Source organism: Lontra canadensis, unplaced genomic scaffold (assembly GCF_010015895.1).
Source record: "Lontra canadensis isolate GAN:19392208 unplaced genomic scaffold, GSC_riverotter_1.0 scaffold116, whole genome shotgun sequence".
Classification (NCBI taxonomy): domain Eukaryota; kingdom Metazoa; phylum Chordata; class Mammalia; order Carnivora; family Mustelidae; genus Lontra; species Lontra canadensis.
This window is the reverse complement of record NW_022631110.1, coordinates 2886600-2904281: the sequence shown is the minus strand read 5'-3', so window position 1 is coordinate 2904281 and position 17682 is coordinate 2886600. Positions and strand designations below refer to the sequence as shown.

Genomic DNA, 17682 nt, shown 5'->3' with positions numbered 1-17682 from the left:
CCTGCCAATGTTATTTTTAATGTGAAAGATTTCCTAGTTTCCTGTTCTGTTTAAGAAGCACAGATGTGTGCTTTAGCGTCTGTTGCTTCTGTGCCATCCCTTCCATAACCCACTAGCTCCCAAAGGCAACAGTATTCGTCCCAACCACAATGTTACTTTCTACAAAGCATCTGTTTTCTCGAATCTAAATCTCGATGGCAATTGGGGCACCAGTGATTCACTGAGCACCATTTTTCGCTGCAGTTCTTTAAAAAGTACAACGTGACCATGGCCGAAACTCAAAACCCAAGTGGAGCTGCACTCATTCCTCCCTTTGAGGTCTGACTTCTCTCCAGAGTTGCAGGGCCCTGTTTTCAGCTGCCTCCCCTCCTGTCCCGCTGGCAGCCCCTCCAGAGAGGAGGGAGGCCAGCCTGGACGCTGCTGCAGAGCCAGCTCTGCCCAGCCTGGCTGTTTCACGTCTCTGTACCTCGGGCTCTTCATCATCTGCCCCCGCCCCCGCCCCCCCACGCTGGGTGGCCTTGAGATGCACTGCGATGGGCCTAAGGAGAGCCCTCAGTGCCGGTCCTCGCTCCCCACTTCCTCTCTCCCTTCCCTCCTGCTCACGTGCCTCATAGACCAACTGAGGCACCAGAGCACATTGCGTATGTTTCTTTATTGCCTCTCAGTTACACCGTATATTTCTTTTTTGCGGGGGGAGGGGAGAGGCAGAGAGAGAGAATCCTAAGCAGGCTCCATGCCCAGCACGGAGCCCGACATGGGGCTCGATCTCACTACCCCGAAATGGTGACCTGAGCTGGATGCTTAAGCGATGGAGCCATCCAAGTGCCCCGACACCATACATTTAAGGACAAGGCCTGTAGCATTCTCCTAGCTGCTGTGTTGATTGACACACACCCATTCAGTAGGTTAATAACAATGATTGAACAAATGCAAGGCAGTTCTCTGTGTGACTATGGACCCGTTCCCCGACCCCTGCCTGGGCTGCGGCCGGAGGCCGTGCAGGGATTATCCAGTCAGTATTGTGCTCCAGGCCCTCAGAGGCACGCGCAGTGGGCAAAACAGCTTGAGCAGATAGAAAGCGTGACCATTACGATGATCAACCCCATCTTACACGTGAGGCTTCGAAGTCAGCTCATGCAGGGACCCCGAGCCAGCGGGAGGCGCACACTCCGTGCTGATGTCCAGGCGGGGTGACCCAGCCTGACTCCGTCCACAGTGGGTGCTGACCTGCCACCCGCACTGCCCAGCAACCCCGTAAATCCCAAGGCTGCTTTTCCAAGCGCCGGCTGGGCCCCGTTTGGTGGGCCTTCCGCAGCAAGTGTCTTCACAGTGTGATAGACTAGAACAGAAGCAGAAGAGGAAATATAAGAAGGTCTGGCCCGGGGGAAGGAGAAGTGTAGTTTCAGGAACTTGCCCACATACGGCTGTATCAGATCAGAAGCTTACAGGTCTCGGGCAAACCACTTCTCTAGAAGAGTCACTTGTACAGAGAGTGACCACTAATCTCTGTGTGGTGTCGGAAGCTTCAGAAGACACTGACGTGAAGGGAAGCCACCCACACAGCCCTACGTGGCTGACGCTCCCATTTGCTGGGATGGGCTTCCCCACGGGACCTTGTTGCGAAGCTCAGATGAGATCATGGCTGTGAAAATACTTGGAAAAAGTATCACGTGGTATGTAAATGAGATGACCTGCAGGTCTCCATGGCATTTATGTGTATTGTACATTCAAGGTACAACGGTGGGGCTCAGTGGGCTACTGACAGTAACCGAGCTGTCGTCTAGCCTGACCCCACCACACTTCCCTGCAGCTCGTCTGCAGCCAAACGCACCACCACCCGCTCTCTGTGGCCAGAACTCCCCTCCACCAGTCCCCTTCCCAGGACTCCTGCCCTTTGCCAGAGCACCGTTGTTCTCTTAAAAGCCATATTCAGGGGGCACCTGGGTGGTTCAGTGGGTTAAAGCCTTTGCCTTCAGCTCGGGTCATGATCTCAGGGTCCTGGGATCGAGCCCCACATCGGGCTCTCTGCTCAGCGGGGAGCCTGCTTCCCCCCCACCCCGCCTGACTCTCTGCCTACTTGTGATCTCTCTTTCTCTGTTGAATACATAAATAAAATCTTAAAAAAAAAAAAAAAGCCACATTCAGAGTGGAACTGGTACAGGAGGTGCAGGGCTCGGAGTCCCCGCTCAGGCCCCCACATTCCAGGCATATGAGTTCCTTGCCTGCTGGAGAGCTAGCTGGCCAGCCGCACTCACTGGAGATGGGGTCCACGGCAGCCCATTTGGGGTGCGGGGCCCTGCTCCCAGGCAGCTCTTACCCACCAGCAAGAGCCTGTGCCGGGCTTCGGGCCCCAGCCAGGCTGCACCAGCACCCTCTAGCAGCCCTGCTTTCCCTTCTGTCTGGAGGGAGCGACCTCCCCCGCCCTCGGTCAGAGCACTCTCTTCGGCCCCACACCACAGTGTTGCTCTTTTTGGTTCCTTGAGAGCAGGAACTCTGGCTTCTCCCGACGTCTCCCCAGCCAGAGCTATCTCTGCTTCTCATCCCAAGGGACAAGAACACAAAACAGTTTAGAATAAATGCGCACCTACGGGGAGGCAAGAGATCATTCGAGATGGGGTAATTTGGCTCAGGACCTGTCAAAGACCGTTTCCAGAAGTCTCTTATCAGACCATCTGGTGCATTGAGGGCACTTAATAAAAACACATCTTGGGGGCTGGTGCAGTCAGAACCGGGAAGAATGGCAGGACAATTGCTGTCATTTTCAAAGCCCCCCAGTGCGTGGAGAGCATGCTGATGTGTATGGCACAGGCCAGAGGAAAGCTCGGTCGGTCACATGTTCTCCACGCGAGGAGGCGAAGGCCACGGTCTAATGCAGATGCTACGCTCTTGTTCGCAGTTACTGTTCTGGCCGAAAACAGCCACATTCAGGACTTGCTGAGGAAACACGGGGTAAACGTCCAGAGTATTGCTGACATTCATCCAATCCGGGTCCAGCCGGGCCGGATTCTTAGTCACATATATGCCAAGCTTGGTAGGTCTGGGGAGACAGTTGGGTGGTTTTGGCGAGGGGGGTATCTTGATTCTAGGTTTGGGGTCTGAGGGGGACCGAGAGATATAAATTGTGAAGAGCTGGGCAAGACACCAAAGCACGGGGTTCGGCCTCTTGGAGGTCAAGAGGAGCCGCACAATAGCGCGTTCTCACGCTCGCTCACTAGATATCGCCCCGGCGGGGCTGCGCCCTTTGCCCGATCTATTGTAAAAATAAGGCACCCTCTTTGAAAATTCACGATTGGAACAGCCTTTTGTGTCTTGATAACATTTCTGATTTTTATCCGTGGTTTCAGAAAATGCTCCTTGACCCATTAAAATGGGAGAGGCGTTCTCTTTTTCTAAAACCTAACGTAGTAGGCTCAATATGAAATTAGAAGTGAACATTAATAAAGTTCTATCAGTAGTTTTATTCCATAGGGATGTTGAACTGGGTGCTGGCTACACATGCATGAAGAGAAGGCAGTGGAATTTGTTTTTAATTCCTCCTTGTCCCATTTTAAAGAAGGGTCGACGGTATTAGGAAAACCAAACCCTAGAGTGGGTTAATGAAAATAATCCCGGTCTTAGCCAAAGATGCTTGGATTACATGTTACCGTATTGGTTCTATCTCTAATTTCTCTTTTATTTTTCAAATAGGACGGAATAAGAATATGAAATTGAGTGGGAGACCGTATCGGCACATTGGCGTCCTTGGAACATCTAAGCTATATGTGATTAGGAACCAAATCTTCACTTTCACACCCCAGGTGAGCAGAGGAGGCCGGAAGCAAAGCCACACACGTCCTCTGATTAAGTTCCCTTTCAGTGAGCTGCTGTGAATGTGGCAGAAGGAGGGTGTGCATGTGTTCAAATAGCAGTGGGTAGGGTGATTCCCAGTACCCGGTATAATTCTTTACTCACAGTAGATGCTCAGTAGGCGTGGCTTGAAGCAGACTTCATGTGCCATCACTTCCAGTCGCGAGGAGTAGAGAAGTTCACACTGCTTTCCAAATTTGCTAGTGACCTGGCCCTTGACTTGCCACCCTCATGCCCCGGGTAGCCGTAGTCCCTCACCCTTGCTTAGTCTGTCTGAACACGGTGGCACACAGCCTGTCTGATTTTCAGGCCCCGACCCGCTTGATGGCATCGCAAATATACCAATTATGGAATTTTTTTCAGAGTTTTTGTTTACAAAGGGAAGTAGCCCCATGGAACCCAAGAAAAATGTTTTCCATCCATTTGGCCAGCTGGAAAGATCAGCTTTGAGCTCACTTTGTCACCGTGGGCACAGCCCCCCACCACCCAGGCACACTGTCATCCATGGGGTCCCGGGTCAGTAGCCCATGTTGCTCGCTTTAATCTTGTGTTACTTCCCATTGTAACAAATTTCAGAGCAGAGCGGAGTGTGGCCTAGTCCAGAGGCCAGTAGAACGATTTGATTTTCATCGACACCGGGCGGTAGTGCCTTTAGTTTACATTAACCAGGCCATCAGTCGGGTAGACGCAGTCTCCACGTCTCGCCTGCTCCCAGCGCCCTCCCTTCCCTCACTTGGAAATCCTCTGAGCCCAGCAGCCTTAGAATGAGGAGGATTTAAGGAGTTATTGATTTCCTTTCAGGGACAGCGGTGTTGGGCCAGGTGCTTAAATCCTCATCGGAGGAGCTGTAACTAGATCTGGCCGTACACCTTTCCCTTGCATGCGAATGTAGCTGCGGCTCCTGGGCAAGCGACAGATTGATTTTTTGCCTGATGGCAAGGAGAGCCCCTTGATGGGGGAGGATGACAGCCAGGATTGAGCCTCTTCTCTGGGAACAAAATGCAAGGATTAGCATTGCCGTGAATGACAGCTGGGGTTGTGTCGAGGGAATGGAGGACAGCCTTTCACTGGGCCTGATCTGACTTGCAGTTCACCGACCAGCATCACTTCTACCTGGCCCTGGACAATGAGATGATCGTGGAGATGCTGAGGATCGAGCTGGCCTACCTCTGCACCTGCTGGCGAATGACAGGCAGACCCACGCTCACCTTCCCCATCACCCACACCATGCTCAGTAAGTCTCTGAACTTGATCTGCTTGATTCATGTCCCACTGTTGATTTGGGCCCCTTCCAAAATGTTTAAAATGAGTCAAAGCCAAGTACTGAAGGGGGTTCTTAGCAGATTGGTTTCTGAGCTCAGGAATCTTCCATAAGTATTCTAATTAGATTGTACTGAGGAAGACATTTCCACACATGTCCCCCAAACCAAAAAGTATTCCCAGATTAAGTAAACTCACTTGTCTTTTTTTATTTTCCTTTTTCCCTTAGCAAATGATGGCTCAGACATTCATTCTGCAGTTCTTTCTACGATTAGAAAACTAGAGGATGGATATTTTGGGGGAGCCAGGTAATTTGTGATTTTTTTTTTTTTTAATAAAGTATCAGTGACCTTTCTTAAAAGTCCTTTGCTGCCCTTCTCCCACTTTTCATATCAGTTGCTGAACGTAGAAGCGTGGAGCTTTAGACTAAAAAAGAAGTTAAACCTTACGCATTCACCCATGTGGAGCTGGAATTGTATCGAAAGCAGCTTTCGGGGGTGTTTGTCCAGCTTTTATGGCTGCCAGGAGGCCCGGGGCATAGAGAGGTGAATGTATGAGTCTGTCTGCAGGGGCATTCTGGGATCGCTCGTATGGGATGATTGATGCTGGGTCTGTTTCTGGTTAAAAGGCCTGGCAGAAAACACCCAGTGCCTAGGTCTGGTAGGTGCTCCGGAGACACTCCTTGAATTGACTTGAGTGTGCTGTCACCTGAAGAATAAATCACAGAACTTTATAAATTCCTTAGGTGGCCCTCAGAGCAGGGTGCCTGAATGGGCCTGCCTAGACCATTGCCCCTCATCCTCAGTGGAGCGATACGTACCCCGGTTTGCAGGCCCATGGTACCAGATGCTCCCCAGTAATATGGGTAAGCACCTCGAGTGACGGGGGGCTCACCTCCTGGAAAAACTGATTCCGTTCTTGTATGCTCTATCACAAGGCAGAGATTTTCTCAATAGCATCTGTGCCCCGATCTTTCCAAATCCCCTAGAATATGTGAGAAGGGTTCTAAGAGAACCTCACTGTAAAGCTGGCCACGTGTGAGGTATGACCCTTCCTGGGCCCTGTAGTCTTCCACTGGGTCCCTGCTAGAATGCCAGTTGCTAAGTGTTTGGGCATTGAAGTCAGCCCTTCTCAAGTCTTCCCGCCCTCGGGACCCTGCTGCCACTGTAATGTTTTTTAAAGCGGCGGTAAGATGCTCATAACATAAGATTTACCCTCTTGGCCATTTTAAAATGTACAGTCCAGTAATGTTAAGTACACTCACACGGTTGTGCAACCAATCTTCAGGACTCTTTTCATCTCGCAAAACTGAAACTCTCTCCCCATTATACAACAGCTCCCCCATTCTTGCCCCAGCCTCTGGCAGGTGCCCTTGTGTTTTCCGTCTCTAGGTGTCTCAACTGAGTGGATCCTTGCAGTATGGTTTTTTGTCCCTGGCCTTTTTGTCCCTTCCGAGTTGAGTTCCTGTACTTCTAAATGCTGGGATTGGCACCTCCGCTCCCAGAGCTTACTGGGGGGTTTTGCAGCAGAGGTGAATGGCCCTCATTCTGAGCTTCTCCTGGGATCGTCCGCGAGACTGTCCCCAGCATCCACACCTGCCATCCACATTTCTAGAGCTAGCACCATGACTGCACTTGGCCTGCACTTTTGTACGTTTCACGTCCAGTTTGGATAAGCTGCTACCTGGTGTGTGGCATCACGGCCCACAGAAAATACCATATGCCCGTAATTAACTGCTTTTCAGAATAAACTCTTGAACTGAAATCTAATCATTGTCCAAAGGAATACTGTCTGTAGTTAATGGCTCACTTGTGGTGTGCCCCGTGTTGGTTTGCACCATCTGATTGAATCTTCACTTTGTCGTGTGGGCTGTATTCCTCCTTTTTTTTTTTTTAAGATTTATTTATTTATTTATTTGACAGAGACCACAAGTAGGCAGAGAGGCAGGCAGAGAGAGAGGAGGAAACAGGCTCCATGCCAAGCAGAGAGCCCAATGCGGGGCTCGATCCCAGGATCTTGGGATCATGACCTGAGCTGAAGGCAGAGGCTTTAACCCACTGAGCCACCCAGGTGCCCCTATGCCTGTGTTTTTAATCTTAGCAATCTTACTGGGAAAATACAGTCTCTCTGTTGTAATATTTTTCATTTATTTATAATTTTGTTCACGTTTGACAGTTAAACATTTTTTTGTGTAAACTTTGTCGGTGTCTTGTTCCATTTTTCCATTTGTTCTTACTGGTTGTAAGAGCTGTTTGATATTATGAAAATTAGTCCTCTGTTTCCATATTATTACCACAAATGTTTTTTTCCAGTGTATCACTTGTCTTTTGACTTCATTTCATGCCGTATAGGTTTCTGATTTTTACGTTGTTAGACTGATATTTATCCTCATTGCTTCTAGGTTTTGTGCCATGTTTTGCAAAGGCCTTTCTTTAGAAATTATCCTTAAAAGATATAGAATGGAGAAAAGGATAATATTTTATTGTTTTTTAATTTTTTTTTTTAGGATTTTATTTATTTATTTGACGGAGATCACAAGTAGGCAGAGAGGCGGGGTGGGGGCAGGCTCCCCACTGAGCAGAGAGCCTGACGTGGGGCTCGATCCCAGGACTCTGGGATCATGACCTGAGCTGAAGGCAGAGGCTTTAACCCACTGAGCCACCCAGGCGCCCCTGTGTTCCTGTTGTACAGACAAGGGGCTGTAGGCTCAGAGAGCAAGGGCCACACAGTAAAGAGGTACAGGAGCTCTGTATGAACACGGAAACCAGGCTCTCATCTCCATGACGAGCTGGACGAGGGCTTAACAAAAATCAGGAGGGCCTCCTATTCACAGAGTATGGCAGATGACCCGAAGAGTCGTGGACAGGAGCAGGAATGCCTAGGCTCCGTGCGCTGCCTTTCCTAAGAAGTTCTTGATAATTAAAACTGAGTCTCATTATGACTTCTCCTTAGGTTTGAGGGTCTTTAAAAAGCTGAATTCACCCCCCCGTTGCCAGACTTTCCCTCCGGGCCCACCTGGGGTAGCTCGCTATCAGAAACCTTTGTGCATTGCAGGAATCCCACATTTGACCTGTCCTTTCCACTTCTTTCAGAGAGAAACTTTCCATTGTCTTTTTTTGCATACTCCACCGCCCCTCACCTCCTCCTGTCCCCAGTCTCAAGACAACAGAATCATTAGAACCTAGAAGGAAAAGATTTTACTCATTAACGGAAAGGCTTTTCTTTCCTTCCCTCGGGCCGTGTTTCTTGCTGTAGTCTGTTTGCCCACTGAAGCTCAGGCACCCACGAATTCATTTGCGTCACAGGCTTCACTGTGCTCCTTAAACTGTTTTCCTCAGCCTTTTCAACTAAGCCCTCATCTGATGCTGACAGCTCCGAGGAGCCTCTTGTCTTCTGCCTTCGGAGCTACTTTTTTTTTTTTTTTAAAGATTTTATTTATTTGAGAGAGAGAGAGTGAATGCGGGGAGGAGCAGAGGGAGAAGGACAAGCAAACTCTGCACTGAGCTCTGAGCCTGCCCCGGGGCTCGATCCCAGGACCCTGAGATCACAACCTGAGTGGAAATCAAAAGTCGGAGGCTTAACCTACGGAGCCACCCAGGCGCCCCCAGAGCTAATATTTTAAGAAGCGCACAGTGGCGGCTTTCTGTAGGCTGGCCCTCCCTCGTGCTTCCTGAACCCAGGACCCCACATTTTCAAACCCAGCTTGCGGTTTTCAGTGGAACTTTTCCCAGCCCGAAAATGTAGTAAGGCCACTCTGTGAACCTGCTCCAGTCTGGGGATGGCCCCATCGCATTCCTTCTAGAAAGAACTTTGCCTTTGAGACTGCCTCTCCTCTCAGAGACCTCTCATATACCTGTGGCTGGGTGACCATATTGCGTGCTAGGTTTTGTTCTGGGGCAGGAACCCACCCCCCCAACAGCCAAGGCTTAATTTGGTTCTAGTTAAAAGTGGTTTAGTCCATTTGTTTTGTAAAACTTTGGTTGGTTCAGTAAAATGGATTTCTGTTTGTGTTGGGTTTGGGAGGAGGAAATCAGCATGATTCATTTTAGCTTTTAATATGCTCCGTGCTCCCACTTTATACTTGGTATTGAATTTTCGTTTTAATTTCTTGGCCGACTCCTTAGGTGGGGCGCTCTGCAAAGTGACATATTTATCAATTCTGGCAGAAGCACCATCTGGTTGTTGAAAAGTCTCTCTCTGATTCACAGTGGAAGTTTGTCCACGTGCATCTGTATCTCTAACCTAGTGTCTCCTTGGCAGAGTAAAATTAGGGAGCCTTTCGGAATTTCTTACCACGTCTTTCTACACATATCTGACCTTCCTGGATCCAGACTGTGATGAGAAGTTGTTTGATGATGACAGCGAAGGGAGCTTCAGTCCCGATTCGGATCTGGGAGGGTACTTGGAAGACACCTATAATCAAGGTATGGCTCGGAATGCCTTTGCAGGTGGTTCACTGGATTTATTTAAACCTTGGCATTGTGATAAAATTGCCGGGAGACTCACGTACAGAAAATGATTGGTAATTAACATAACAAAAAGAGGCTTTGGAAACTCGCATCTATTAAAATGAATAAAATGCCATTTTATAAATCTACACTGCAGAAGTGGGGCTTTTTTTTTAAACCTAGAGGGACGAAGGGTTTCAGGAATGAGGATTCTTCACAAAATATACTCTGAAAACAAAACACATTGCTTGAATTTTCAAAGGAATGGTAGAGTCATCTAGGTTTGGTTGGATAATGGGGATAAAATCCTGTGTATATATTGTATTTCTCAAACTGAGCAAGGTTTTGGGTTGAAGTGACCGGTTTTTACTTTTGCGTAGCACATGGAATGGGGGCTGGGCATTCCACAGTGCTTAGCTCCCTGGTCGATTAAAACAAAAGATCAGATGTTTGCTGCTGGCCCTCAGGGTTTCATATGCTTTCGACTTCATCTTGGTACAATGTGTATCTATCTTGACCTGTATTTTCTTTTCCTAGGGTGAAGGGCTTCCAAAACAATAACTTTATAAGCATGTACGTTATCTTTGTAAATGTCTTTAGCCTCCAGCAGTGGGGACACAGGGATTTGTATCAGAATGTTGTCCCCCCATTGAAGCTCCTTAGCGCCGCCTACAGGATCAGCGCTACACGCGGTCATGGTGACAAGTTGACAGTATGTCTGCAGCTCATTTTCACTGGCTCTTTCTCTTGCTTGTCCAGTTACAGAAAGCGAAGATGAACTGGACCAGTATATCAACCACCTCCTACAAAGCACATCCCTGAAGTGCTATCTGCCCCCTCTTTGTAAGAAGACAGAAGACAGCCATGTTTTCAGTGCCATCCACTCCACTCGGGATATACTTTCCGTGATGGCAAAAGCCAAGGGTTTGGAAATTCCATGTACGTTATGAACTCTTCTCTGCCTGTTAAAGTAACTTCTCAGAGTAATGCATGAGCATAATCTAAAAGTCAGGATTCTAGAAGACAACAAAATGTAGACGTTTCCTGCCTCATCCCTCCCCTCCCCACTGACCCAGTCCTTCTACAGAGAGGCAACCGCTTTCAACTCTTCGTTGTTTCTCCTGGTGTTTGCATATCTCTGTTTTTCTAAAACAATCTGTGTATCTTGCCGTCTTTGGATGCGTCGACCTTATTCCGTGTCTGGTGGCCTTCTCTTATTGTGGATGAGGATTCAGCTGTCCTCAGTCACCGCTCCTCTATGTTGCTTCCCATAACCTAGTGATGTCATTGTATTAAAGCATTGTTAAATCCGTATTCGCTCTTTATATTATTACGTGCGCACAAGTATTATTCTCAGCTGAGCATTATAGTATCCTGTGATCGTACTACTCTTTTTATTTTTTGGTTTTTCTGAAGATAACACTAAAGTTAAAGTCAACTTTTAAAAGTCATTAATACTATTAACTTTATTGAAAGTTGCTCTATCTTTTCATTTTGGTTTTCCCCCTTTCTCTACCTCCCAGTGGCCCATGATACAAATTTCCACAGAGTTAGTCATATCCATGAGTCTGTCAGCTGTATACTTAGCGCCCACGAGTTTCCTTCTGTCTAGTTGATGGTCCTCTAGGCCTGTTGCACACCTGACATTCTGGGACTTCTCTTTAATCTTTGCAATAGTGGAACACATTCTAGAACTGTTTCAAAAGGTTAAAAAAAAAAAACTGGTACATAGCAGAAGGGCAGGCACAGCACTGCCAAGCCCTCAACCTGCTTGTTTCTGCAGTTCACGGCCCCTTTTGCCTGTTTGCCTCCGTGTCCGGGTTGTCAGCTTTATCCTGGGATCTTCCCACACCAGCATCCTGGAGAGTTTCTGGAGACTTCTTGTCTCCTGGGTGGCTCTCCTGTTTTCTGTGTCTCTGTTTTCCTGTGTCTCTGTTTTCCTGTTTCTTAGCTTACTCTCTTTTTCTGGTCAAGACATCCAGCACTTTCCTGAGAAACAGTACATGGTGAGAAGAATTGTCAAGACCTTTTGAGTCTGAAAACATCTACAAATATTCTATATATCCATTTGAGAGTTTGGGTAGAGAATTCTAGATTGAAAATGAATTTTTCATCAGGATTGTGAAAGCAGTGCTTTACTGTCCTTTTGCTACCAGTGTTGCTGTTGAGAAATCTAAACCCATTCTGATGTTTGCTCCTTCAATATAAACTGTTTCTCTCTTTGAAATTTTTTTGGATCTTCTCTGCTCCCAGGTTGTGAAATTTCAGTGATGTGCCTGGACCAGGGTCTATTTTCATCCACTGTGTGGAGGCTCAGTGCACCCATTCAATCTGGAAATTTGTTTTTCAGTCCTATAAAGGTTTTCTGAAAAAATTTTTTAAAAGATTATATTTATTTATTTGACAGAGTGCCCAAGTAGGCGGAGAGGCAGGCAGAGGGAGAGGGAAGCAGGCTCCCTGCCGAGCAGAGAGCCCGATGCGGGGCTCGATCCCAGGACTCTGAGATCATGACCTGAGCTGAAGGCAGAGGCTTTACCCACTGAGCCACCCAGGCGCCCCTGAAAAATTTCTTGACTCATGTCCTTCCCTACATTTACTCCGTTCTCTCTTGCTGGTACGCGTGGATTCCAATGTTGACCTCCCGGAGAAGGCTTTATCGTTTCTCTTCGGTCTTCCATTTCTCTTTTGCTCTGTTCTGAGGACCATTGCTTCAACTTTCAGTTCCATCCCCTCAGTTGAGTTTCTGTACTTTGGCTATTATGTTTTCAATCTTTGTTCTCCGAGTTGCGTCCATTCTTGTTCCATTCACGCAATTCAATTAACTACTCTAAGAATATTAACGGCAGGGGTTTGGGGTTTGGTTTTTACATTTTTCTTCTCTCTAAATGGTTTCCAGGTCCCCCAAGTCAACTTTTCCTGTTTTGGTTTCGGTCTTCCACGTTGGTCTTTCCTGGAATGCGGAGTGTTCTGTGCTTATCCTCTCACGCCTATCAGTATCTCAGGGCGGAGGAGCGGCACCTGGGGCATTAACCGGTGTAGGCCCTATAGACTTCCCACAGATACTCTACCGTCTCTTCTGCCGTCTCCTGACAGGTCAGGCTCTGGTCGCTTGGAGCTGTATAGTCTCTTATCCCACCACAGTCCCTCAGACCTGCCACGCGCCCCATCTTCGCTTTTACCGCTTCAAAGAGCCTTCTAGTCTTCTGTCCAGGGGAGCAAGGCAGTGGCTGAGCTGTGTGGGTTAGAGGAAGGTGTCTGGGGAGCTCACTGCTTCCACAGCTTCTGTCCAGTCTTCCTTATTTCTGGATACCCCTTCCAGAACCCCCAATTCCAGAGGTGTATAGTGCAGCAAGCTCCTAAGACTTCTAAGGATTCTCGGATCTAAATCTGGCTGGCTGTTGGTTGTTCCCACGGCAGACTTGGGGTTTGGTTGCCGTGTGTCTGCTAAGTCAGTTATCTTTCACTCATCAGCTTTCCCCCGCTCCCAAAATGTCATGACTACTGTCTTCTCTCCCGTTTTTCCCTATTCTTGAGGATTTGTCTTAAAAAAAAAAAAATTAGGGGCTGCTGGGTGGCTCAGTCGGTTGAGTGTCTGCCTAGGGTCATGATCCTGGGGTCCTGGGATCAAGCTTGTGGCAGGCTCCCTGCTCAGCCGGGAGCCTGCTCCTCCCCTCCGCTCATGCTCTCTCTCGCTACCTCTCTCTCTCAAATAAATGAATAAAATCTTTAAAAGACGTTTAAAAATTTTTTAAAAATTATTTTCTGCCGTGTTAGTGGGGGTTTGAGAGAAAGTAAAATTAGAATGTGTGTGTCCTTAACTAGTATAACCTGGAGGTCTATAAATGCCTTTTAAATATGCCCCATCTCTATCTTGAAAGCCCCCTATTTTCCCAAGATGTTATGATCTAGCCTGGAAGTCACGGATGGCTTGATGAATTAGTACTGATAATGACAGCATCTGAAGGTGCTGAAACACCAGAAGCTCCAGCACGGGGCCCTGGCCAAGTGAAATGCACACCAGACTCCCGGGAACTGGACGCCTTCCTTACAAGAAGGCCAGTTACCTTGCTCACATGCTCTTCCTTCCATTGTTTCCGGTCTCCTCGTCTGAAAGACAAAGGTCGGCCTCAGTCATTTCCAAGGCTCCTTTCAGCTCTTAGATGCTATGTCATTTCCTCGGAATTCCAGGAGAGAAGAACAAAATTCAGCCCCTTAAATTAAGCAAGACCCATGTCCTGCTCAGTTCTTGTTCCCAGATTTAACACATGATGTGGCTACATGGTAAATTCTTGCTGAAATTAATTAAACTAAGTAAGTACTCATTCCTTCAATTGGTTTGTATTGGATAAGGAGTAGCCCCCATGCCTCTCAAAAGAAGTATCTTATCATTCCTCCTCCTCAGAAGGGCTTCCTTTATGCTTTTGTTTTCTAGTTGTTCCCATGACTTTGCCAACTAAAGTTCTGAGTGCTCACCGGAAATCACTAAATCTTGTTGATTCTCCTCAGCCACTCCTAAAAAAGGTGAAGTATTTAGAATCACTTCTTTTTTTTTAAGTGTAATGTTTTTCGATGCTGGTATAGTCCTAAGAACTCTTTTACAAGGTTGAACTTGAAAGATCATATTTTTTGATATCTAGGACTTTGAGGACTGGAAGTTCTGGGTTTCAACGGGAACCCCCTTAGTTGGTGGCAATCTGCTTTGGGTCTGTATCCATAGTGCATTTGATGCAAACCTTTATATTTTGCATGGGGCAAAAGGCCTTTCTGCCCAGTCATTAGAGTCTGTCACACTGGAGGAGATAAGCCAGCTCACTACCTAACCCTGTCCTATCCATGCCAGCGAGCCAAGGCCAGGCCCCAATTTGCAGAGCAGGGAACAAACTAGAAAGAGATCCCCAAGGAGAAGAAAATCTCAGGGTGTTCTCCACCAGTTCCCATAATTTCTTTTATCTAGAAGTCTCCCTTAATTTTATCCCACATGAATAGAAAGATTCAGTGTCTACTGGAGAATCTTTTTTTTTTTTTTTTTTTTAAGATTCTACTCATTTTATTTGACAGGTAGAGATCACAAGTAGGCAGAGAGGCAGGCAGAGAGAGAGGAGGAAGCAGGCTCCCTGCCGAGCAGAGAGCCCGATGCGGGGCTCGATCCCAGAACCCTGAGATCATGACCTGAGCCCAAGGCAGAGGCTTAACCCAGTGAGCCACCCAGGCGCCCCTACTGGAGAAACTTTTAACCTAACCTCAGTTTTAGGTCATTTAAAGCTTACATGCTTTTTGTGTTTGTTTTGCTTTCAAAAAGATATTTTATTGTAGCACCAACTATATAAAGGCAGACCTGGCAGAAGCAGGAGACCGGGGTTGGGGGCTGCCCTTTGTGTTCTCCCAGCGGCCTCCTCCCCTCCACTCTGGTGGGAACCGCTAGCCTGAGTTCTAATACCAGGGGTTGGTTTTCACCTGTTTTTCAACTTTGCATAAATAAAACTTACCCATATTTTAACCCATTCGGCCTGATCGCTTGCAAACATCGAGTAACACAGTAATTCATGATCAGAAACAGTAAAACGTATAAATGAGAAGCTACAGGAGAGTCCCCGAGAGCCCGGAGCCCAACAGTGACAGAGTTCCAAGACCCCGCTGGTGTTACTTCCCGGTCTTCCGTGAGTTCACATGCTCAGCCCCTCGCCCTGCTTTTTGTCTCTTGTGTGGCCAGGCCTCTGAAGAGGACTTCCAGTGGCCCAGAGATGACCAGGGTGACGTGGACTGTGAGAAGCTCGTGGAGCAGCTGAAAGATTGCGCAAACCTCCAGGAACAAGCGGACATTCTGTACATTCTGTATGTGATAAAGTAAGTTCACGGTCTTCGCCAGCCCCAGCTCGCTCCATCCTCCTTGACTCTTTGTTCTAGTTTTCTTGGCCTTCCAGCACACCAGGTCACGATTCACCCGGATTATCCAGGATCACCACGAACAGACTTCTATCCCCTTCTCTGCCTACTAGCCCTGGCCTCCTGGGATGAGAAGGCTGAGCGAGGCCAGGATCTCACTGCTTCCTGATGTTAGGCTTCTGTTTCAAATAGAAGGGATGCTTTGGTAAGATGGAACCCTCTTGGTGAGACTCAGAGGCACCAGCAGGGCCCCCAGAGCTTGGCAGAATGTGTGGTGATTCATTTCCTTCCCTGCCAAGTGAGCTCTGCTGCGAGAGAATCCGGCCCGTAAGCATTGCAGGCCATACTTCCGGGGTTTTCTCTCTCTCAACAGGGGCCCCAGCTGGGACACAAATCTTTCCGGACAACACGGGGTCACGGTTCACAACCTCCTCAGCGAGCTCTACAGGAAAGCTGGCTTGAACCAGGAGTGGGGTTTGATCCGCTACATCTCCGGCCTGCTCAGGAAGAAAGTGGAGGTCCTGGCAGAGGTCAGAGCAAGCGCGCTCGGGCCTTCCGTGTGTTCTTTCCAGCCCCGTGCCCTCTTTCTGTTGAAAAGCTGGAAGCGAGCACCTCCTATTTGTAGAGAGAAGCAGTTATCAAAAACACGGATGGAACAGGCCCTCCTCTCCTGGCCTCCCACTGTTCTTGGAGGGCAAACAAAGGAAATGAAATTCAAGTTGATTAGTTTGGTTCCTTTTTAGCTGCAGAAGAAGGTTTACCAAGAAATAAAATGAAAATGCTCTGGGGCCTGGCAACCCTTCCACGCAGCGTTCTTAATTCTGCCCATCTGCAGTGCAATCGTGATTGACGTTTTAACCCCGAGGTCCTGCAAAACCCAGACCTGCTTTCTAAGACATTAGAGTGCAGGGTTACCGTTAAGGCAACAGGTGTTTATTATACGTGAATAATGGGGAGACTGACAACTGAAGACTTTTAACCCTTAACATTGGTATCTTTGGACTCACCGCAGCTCATCTCCCTTGTGGAATAGCTGAGTATGCAGTGTGTTTGCTCTGCTGGGTGGGCGCCAAATACCCTAGAGGGCCCTGCAGGGCCAGGCCCAGGCCACAGAGCTCACAGGGCCCCAGCCCTGCCTGGGTTGCTCAGTCTAGGGTCTATACATGAATTTTCAAATAAATGGCAACGTGGGTCATAAAGTTCGTCAAGGTAAATTTATGGTCTTATGAGTGGTGACACTTCCCTGTTGGCTTTGCTAACTTCCCCCCTCTCCCCCCACTGTCACCGTGGCCCTCACCCTTTTCCCTATGTGATTAGGCCTGCACAGACCTGCTGTCACACCAGAAGCAGCTCACGGTGGGCCTGCCGCCAGAGCCACGGGAGAAGACTATCTCTGCGTAAGCCTTCAGCCTGGTGACCTGACGTTTGTGGGGCCCTGTGGGACTGTGTTGAGAGCATCTGTGCCCTCCGCCACTCAGGAAGAGGGTCTTTTTTTGTTTGTTTTAAAGATTTACTTAGTTGAGAGAGAGTGAGAGCCCGAGCTGGGGGTGCGGGGAGCAGAAGGAGAGGGACAAGCAGACCCTGCGCTGAGCAGGGAGCCCTACGCGGGGCTTAGTCCCACCACCCCGAGACCATGACCTGAGCCGAAATCAAGAGTTGGATACTCACCTGACAGCCACGCAGGCGCCCCAGGAAGAGGGTCTTTTGAAAAACCCTGTCACTTGGGAGCCTCCCACGGGAAAATAAGGCTCTTCTGTGGAGGGCAGGGCGGCCCCCCTCCTAGGCATCTCTCACGGTGCTTGTGTCTTGATGCTTCTTCCTAGTCCCCTGCCCCCCGAGGAGCTCACAAAACTCATCTACGAAGCCAGTGGGCAGGACATCAGCATCGCTGTCCTCACACAGGTCCGGGGGCTGGGGAGGGGCAGGGTGGCTGCCTTCCTCCAGGCGCAGGGGCCTCTCCCCCTGCAACCGGTCTCCGCAACGCTGCCCGCGTGTGTGTCTGCCTCAGGAGATTGTGGTCTACCTGGCCATGTACGTCAGGGCGCAGCCCAGCCTCTTCGTGGAGATGCTCAGACTCCGGATCGGACTGATCATTCAGGTGATGGCCACGGAGCTGGCACGGAGCCTGAACTGCTCAGGTACGAGGTGTGCAACTGGACTCTCGGTGGGGGCGGGGGGGCTCCCTCCCCTCTCACCCTGCCCCACAGGGAGCCTGCCCAAGGGTTTTGGAAGCAGGGCTTCTGGG

At 48.7% G+C, this 17682-nt stretch overlaps 1 protein-coding gene across 5 annotated transcripts in view; it reads left to right on the top strand.

Annotated features, from left to right (window-relative positions):
* The window catches only part of PHKA2 (phosphorylase kinase regulatory subunit alpha 2), a 75317-nt gene that overhangs the window by 45800 nt on the left and 11835 nt on the right, over positions 1–17682 (top strand). For all 5 annotated transcript variants that reach the window (XM_032840736.1, XM_032840735.1, XM_032840734.1 and 2 more), the window contains exons 14-25: positions 2897–3031; positions 3688–3797; positions 4936–5080; positions 5336–5414; positions 9367–9530; positions 10314–10493; positions 13987–14075; positions 15265–15398; positions 15811–15967; positions 16755–16834; positions 17261–17339; positions 17446–17575. In XM_032840736.1, coding sequence (XP_032696627.1) covers positions 2897–3031; positions 3688–3797; positions 4936–5080; positions 5336–5414; positions 9367–9530; positions 10314–10493; positions 13987–14075; positions 15265–15398; positions 15811–15967; positions 16755–16834; positions 17261–17339; positions 17446–17575 — 1482 coding nt within the window. The remainder of the gene's footprint in view (positions 1–2896; positions 3032–3687; positions 3798–4935; positions 5081–5335; positions 5415–9366; positions 9531–10313; positions 10494–13986; positions 14076–15264; positions 15399–15810; positions 15968–16754; positions 16835–17260; positions 17340–17445; positions 17576–17682) is intronic.